This window comes from Mustela erminea, chromosome 7, assembly GCF_009829155.1.
Source record: "Mustela erminea isolate mMusErm1 chromosome 7, mMusErm1.Pri, whole genome shotgun sequence".
NCBI lineage: Eukaryota > Metazoa > Chordata > Mammalia > Carnivora > Mustelidae > Mustela > Mustela erminea.
In genome coordinates, this window is record NC_045620.1 from 550,888 (window position 1) to 556,704 (window position 5,817).

At 66.2% G+C, this 5,817-nt stretch overlaps 1 protein-coding gene across 3 annotated transcripts; it reads right to left on the reverse strand.

The window, feature by feature from the left end:
• Positions 1 to 1,812: 1,812 nt before the first annotated feature.
• Positions 1,813 to 4,323, reverse strand: FNDC11 (fibronectin type III domain containing 11). 3 transcript variants are annotated; one of them, XM_032353570.1, is made up of 2 exons: positions 4,269 to 4,323; positions 1,813 to 2,858 (listed from the first exon to the last, which is right to left on the reverse strand). In XM_032353570.1, exon 2 carries the CDS (start codon positions 2,854 to 2,856, stop codon positions 1,855 to 1,857), a length of 1,002 nt encoding a protein of 333 aa, XP_032209461.1. In that variant the 5' UTR covers positions 2,857 to 2,858; positions 4,269 to 4,323; the 3' UTR covers positions 1,813 to 1,854. The 3 variants fall into 3 exon arrangements, with proteins under 3 accessions (XP_032209461.1, XP_032209462.1, XP_032209460.1); XM_032353571.1 differs by lacking the exon at positions 4,269 to 4,323 and adding an exon at positions 3,391 to 4,213; XM_032353569.1 differs by lacking the exon at positions 4,269 to 4,323 and adding an exon at positions 3,205 to 3,375.
• Between the last annotated feature and the right edge of the window lie 1,494 nt (positions 4,324 to 5,817).

The window sequence follows — 5,817 nt, forward strand, 5'->3', positions numbered from 1 at the left end:
GGAAAGGAGGACCAGCAGGCGTCCTGAGGCAGGAAGTCAGGACCTCTTACGCCTGGAATCAGGGAGGGCTTCTTGGAGGAGCGGGCGTTGACGCCCCGAGCACGCGCGTGCGCGCGGACTGGCGGGGAAGCTGGGCGGTCTGGCCGAGGCGGGCCGCGGCGGCGCGAGGCGGGGCGGAAGGCAGAGGGCGGGCCTCGTCGCAGAGGGGCTCAAGGTTTCAAGTCAGGCGCGTTCTCCGGCAAGGCAGCGAACCAGACGGACCTCGGCCCAGGGGGAAAGCGCTTGGCCTCATGCGCCGGCGAGGTTCAAAGACGAGAGCGCGCCAGGCCTGCTGCAGCGGGGCCCTCACAGCGGGGCCTCCCGCGGGGCAGGCCTCTGGGCAGCTGCCGTCCCTGGTGACGGTGGGAGGCGCGGAGACCCCGGGGGACCCTCAGTCACCTTACGCACAAACGCCTCCCTCCACCAGCCCTGACTCCAACCTGCCCCCTTCTTGCTGGGATCGGTGTGACCTGGCACAAAACCCCATCCCTGGTCCCTGCCCAGCTTTGCTTCTCTCCCTGCCCGCCCACCCCTGCGCCAGCCCTCTCTACCGCGCTGGAGTGGGCGTGGGAGGCGGCTCAGGAGCACCACCAGGCTCTGCTCTGGACTCCTCCCCAGCCTTCCCCCCTCCCCAGGATGCCTTGGGGTGACCAGACCCTGAGGAACACCCAGGAGTGCCTGCCCCATAGCACACGATGCCACAGTGTGTGTCTGACAGGCTGGCTTGACCCGGAGTGGCGTGCAGTAACGCAGAGTGGGTCAGGAACTGGGAAGGCCTGGGAGGACCCCACCCACCTCTCAAGAGCTGGGGGCGGGGACGAGTCCTGGGGACAGCTGGGCACCTGGTCGCTCTCCGAACCACCCCTCTGCCAGCGGGGGAGGCGGTCCCTGTTCCTGGTCATCTTGCCTGCCCAGGCCTTCGGCTCTCAGGCAGCCTAGTGACCCCCACGGTGGACAAGGGGGTGGAGAAGGGGCCAGCGCACGGGCAGCTCTCCTGGGCCACGGCACGGTCCCTCCTGGACCTGGACACAGCCCAGCTGCAGACAGATGTTGACCTTCGCCTCACCTGTGTCAGGACGCGGATGTGAGTGTGGGGAGGGAGGGAGCTGCTGGCACACTGGTGGTGGCGTGGCCTCGCCCGGGGCAAGGACAGTCTCTGGAGGCAGCAGTGAGGCGCTGGTCCCCTTCCGGGGGGCTGGGCGTGGCGGCTGGTGGGGAGGGCCACCGCACAACAGCTGGGCACCAGCCTGCGCCCAGGGCAGGCCCTCTGCCGGACTCCCTTGCCTCGGGCCCTCACCCACCTTGGGACTGGAGCACAGATGTGGTTCAGCTCCTTTTCGGGAGGAGACTGTGTCATTTAAAAGACAAAACGTCCTCTTGGTCTGGGCACCCACGACCCTGACTCCAGTGATGCTGGGGGCCACAGGATGGGGCACGACTGCCCCCCATGAGGTTATTGTTCCCCTTGGGGAGCCCTGGCCTGGGACACAGGGCAAGGTAGCCAGGGCCAGTGCCAAGGTTGCAGGGCTGCTTACTGTGCCAGAGAGGGGCGAGGAGATGCGGGAGGGGCAGACACAGCAGGGCCCCTTGGAGAAGTTCTCATCTCGGTCCAGGGGCAGCTGTCCTGGAAGGTGCAGCGTGGGGTGCCCCCTGGCAAAGGGGGCAGGAGCCTGGGGGGCCTGGGACTGGGGGGTTGGGCTGGACAGCATCTGAGCACACACTCCCATGGCGGCTGCTGCCTGTCAAACGTAAGGTTTGTTTCTTTAGTTGTGTGTGTGTGTTTATAGTCTTTATTAGTGGATAAATATTAGAAAATCATCTCTCAGAAAGTGTGGTCAGGGGCAGGCCTGGCTTGCTTAGCCGACTAGGGCTGGGCCCTTCTGGGGGCCCCGGCCTCGTCTGCAGGGTGAGGCTGTCCCGCCACGGCTCGTACACCAGTGTGTAGCTCTCTGCTCTCTTGACCGTGAACCTGTAGGAGCGGTTGGGCAGCAGATTGTGGATGTCGAAGGCACAGGCCGCCACGGGGATGGTGCCGCACTGCGTGGACTCCTGCTGCGTCCGCGGGTCCAGCAGCTTGAAGCGCAGCTCAAACTGCTCAGGGGCCGCCGGCTGGATGGTGACAAACCAGCGCAGGCTGGCCCAGTCCTGGTGGGCCACCGACCCCTTGCGGTCGAACATGACGGGCATCTTGGTGCTCAGCATCAGCCGGATGTGCGGGATCTTGGTGGCGCCGATGTCGGACACCAGGCGGTGCTTCATGTGCAGGCGCCCGGGCACCATCATGGCCAGGAAGCTGTCCATGACGGCCGACAGCTCCGCCAGCCTCCGCGCCACCAGCCCCCAGCCCGCCAGGAAGGGTCGCGGGTCGGGCGACTCCAGCAGGGCGCCCAGCTCGGCGCGGCCCCGGTCCAGCTGCTCCAGCAGGTCCCCGAGCAGCAGGAGCTGGATCTTGGTCTGGGCGGTGCCCACCTTCTTCATGCGCTGGAACTTCCAGGGGTCGATGAGCTGGAGCATGGTACTGGGCAGCACCAGGGGGTTCTGGTCGCCCAGGGCCAGGTGCTTGGGGAGGATCTCGATGTGGAAGGAGCACTTCTGGAGCAGCTCCATGCGCCCGTGGTGGCGCCTGAGCAGGTGCGGGCTCAGGTCCGAGGTCAGGAACTCGCGCAGCGCGGTGCGGCGCTCCATGTAGGCTCGCCAGGCCGCCGGCTCCAGCAGCTGCCGGTCCTCTGCCTCCTCGGCCTCCTCCTGGTCCAGGGAGGACTGTGCACTGTCCAGCTTCATCTTGCCCAGGCCCGGGCCCGGCACCCGGAAGCTCATGTCTGGGAGCAGGGGGTGGAGGGGGGGGTGTGAGCGGATGCTGCCCGCGGGGCTCCGCCGCCCCCGCCCCCCCGGGGCTCACTCAGTCACAGCGCGCGTGGGCGTAGGCAGGTGTGGCTTCAGGCCCACTGCCGTCCATACTGGGCCCTCTGTCCCTCTGCGGGGCAAGAGCTCGTGGGGAGAGCACGTCTCTCTGGGAAGAGGCTGCCAGGGGGCCAGGCGGGTCGCTGGCCGACCCAGATAGAAGTGGACGCTGAGGGGCGGCCCCTCCACTGATTGTCCATTGTGATGACACAGGGACACGGGGACGGGCTGACACAATGGGCTCTAGGAGCCCCAGCCACTGCCCAGCTGTGTGGCCTGGCCACAGCGTCAGGTCGTCGTGTGAACGGGGTGAAGGTGCTCCTCGTTGCTGACAGGGGTCAGTGCGATCCTGTCTGTGGGGCACCGGACTCCCCCTGGGGGACACCATGTCCCTGTGGACCTTCCGTGCCTCCCTTTCACTGCGGGTCAGAGCAAAGGGCCAGGGCTCACCCAAAGAGAAGGCCGGGCGGTGGCTGGAGCTGGCGCAGGAGGCAGGGCGGCCCCAGGCCCCAACTTCTAGTGACTGAGCCCCACTCTATGCCTTGAAGCCCCTCAGTGGTGAGGTCCTGTCACCCCATCTCACAGACAGGGGGCCTGAGGCGAAAATGCCTTGTAGCTTGCTCTTAGCTCAGGGTTTGAGGCCAGCCATCAGCTCTACGGCCGGACTCGCCTTCTGTGCTACCCCTGCCTGGGCTCCCACCTCTGGGGGGCTGTGGGGACTGGCTCTGTAAGCTGAGGCTCCTTGGAGAAGGGGCCCGCAATCTGGCTGGATTGGTCCCAGCTGCCCCCAGGACGGCGAGACAGCCCCTTCACACAGCTAGGCCAGCAGCTTCACTGGAGAGGTCACGTGGTCCCAGCAACCCAAGGGTTGGATGAGTTACAAAGGAAGCTGACAGGCCAGGTGACTGCCCGAGGCCACACTGCTAAGTGGCAATAAGGTTGGGACCCAAGTCTGCCTGCCTCCCCAAAGGCCCAGGCTTTGCCTTCCTGAGGCAGAGAAACCAGACCAGGCCCTGGGTTCAACAGAGAGGTTATCTGGGATGTGGCGAAGCATGACCCCTAGCCTAAGTTCCGCTTTGGCCCCTGGGTCTGACTGTGGGTTCAGGGAGGTTTCCCAGTCGCCAACAGTCTCTCGGTTGGAAAATCCCAGAGGGGCTGGTCGTGCATTCGGGAGGGGGCCGCTCTGTGCTCTGGCCCGGCTTCCAGACCTACAGCCTCCTGGGCCTTCCAGAAGCCCCCAGACCTCCCTCTCCCCTGCCCAGCCAGCAGCCCACAGCCCTCCTCCCCGGCCCGCGCCCAGCCTCCAGCCTCCAGGCGCGCCCACTTGCCCTGCCTCCCGGAGCGGAGAGAGCCAACCGGCTGACTGTGCGCCCAGCGCGCGCCGCCGCGTCCCGCGGGTTGCCATGGGGACCGCCGGCTTCTGTGACGCCCCGCGGGGCCCGGGGGTGGGGGCAGGGTGGGGCCGTAGCCCAGGACCCCGGGGTGCGAGGAGACCCCGCCGGGTGGGGCGTCCACTTGAAGAGCTTGGGGAAGACCGCGCGCGGCGGGAGCACGGGGTGGCGGCGGGAGCGAGGGCGGGGGGTGGGGGGGCGCTGTCTGATCCCAAGACCCGGACTGGGACTCGGACTCTAGGAGCCCCTCCTCCGGCCCCCGACCCCGCCCTCCACCCGGGTCTCAGGTGGACCGAACTGTCCCGAGGCTTCGCTCCCTCCCTGGGGAACCGCGCGCGACTTGGGAACCACCGCAAGTGGCTATTCCGAAAGCCAAGCCCAGAGTAGGGTTCAGCAGAGCCGAGTAAACTAAGGCTGGCGGCTTAGCCGCCACCCTTGTCCCGCGGTCCTGTGGGTATGGGGCTTAGTCCCGGCTTCAGGGGTGAACTCAGGGAAGAGGGCTCCTGTTCCCCTTCCCGGCCTGTGCCCCGCTCCAGGAACCCCTGGGAAGAACTGAGGGGAGCAGCAGTGACCTCACGAATGAACCGGCAGGTGGGTGACCCTTGTCACCCAGGCAGAACAGGGATGGTGGCAGCCACTTCTGCCCGCAGTACCCGGCCTGGGAGACACTCCTCACCTGGGTCTGGACAGAGGCGTCGCCGCAGCCCCAGGGAGCCGGTCAGACGAGGGCTCCCTCCTTGAACCCCATCTCTAGACCCCAGCTGGCCCCAGGACCTCTGGGATCTCTCAGCAAGTTGGGGCTCCCCGGGGCAGTGGTCTGGCACTAGGTGGACCACCCTGGGGAGGGTGGGGGAGGGAGGGGTGTCCTGCCTATGGGTGTCTCTGCCCTGGGGGTGGGCAGCGAGGGCAGTGGTGGGCCCCTCTCAGGGTAGGGCATCAGTCCCTCAGCTCCTCTGCCGTCTGTCCTTATGTCCAGAGCCTGCCCTGTCCCACAGTTGTGCCCCCGCGGGTGACCCCAAGGTGAGCAGTGCACCAGTTCATCCTCGGGTCCAGAGCTGGGTGGGCGTGGAGGCCCCAGGAGGTCGGATCTGGGGGGGGGGTGGATGCCGTTTCTGCTCTCCTCTCCCTGTTTTGGGGTCCCGGTAAATGCTGGCTGTTCCGCGGAAAGAGGGGTGCTGTCTGAGGGTTGAGGGGGAGGCTGGCACTAGAAGGTGGGGAGACACCCCGCACCCTGCAGCCCACCCATAAGGAGGGACAGAGAGACTCCGCTCCCCCTGCTCTTCTGGGCCAAGCACGTCTTGGACCTCTGCCACCTCCTTGGCCCCACCCCTTTTTTCTATTTAACTTAAAAGATTAAATTTTTGATTTTAGGAGAACTATAGACTCACATGCAGTTGTAGGAAACACCACGAAGATCCCATGATTCTTGTCCTGTTTCCCCAGTGGAAACATCTGTCAGAACACCTGGTCATGGAAGGTCACCCAG

What these genes read in the sequence shown, in the direction of transcription:
- FNDC11 (XM_032353569.1), bottom strand. Translation starts at nt 3,328, where the DNA reads ATGGTGTCCCCCAGGGGGAGTCCGGTGCCCCACAGACAGGATCGCACT. An exon ending in GTGGCCAGGCCACACAGCTG is followed by an intron (nt 2,859 to 3,204) that starts GGCAGTGGCTGG and finishes CCCTGCTCCCAG; the next exon opens with ACATGAGCTTCCGGGTGCCG.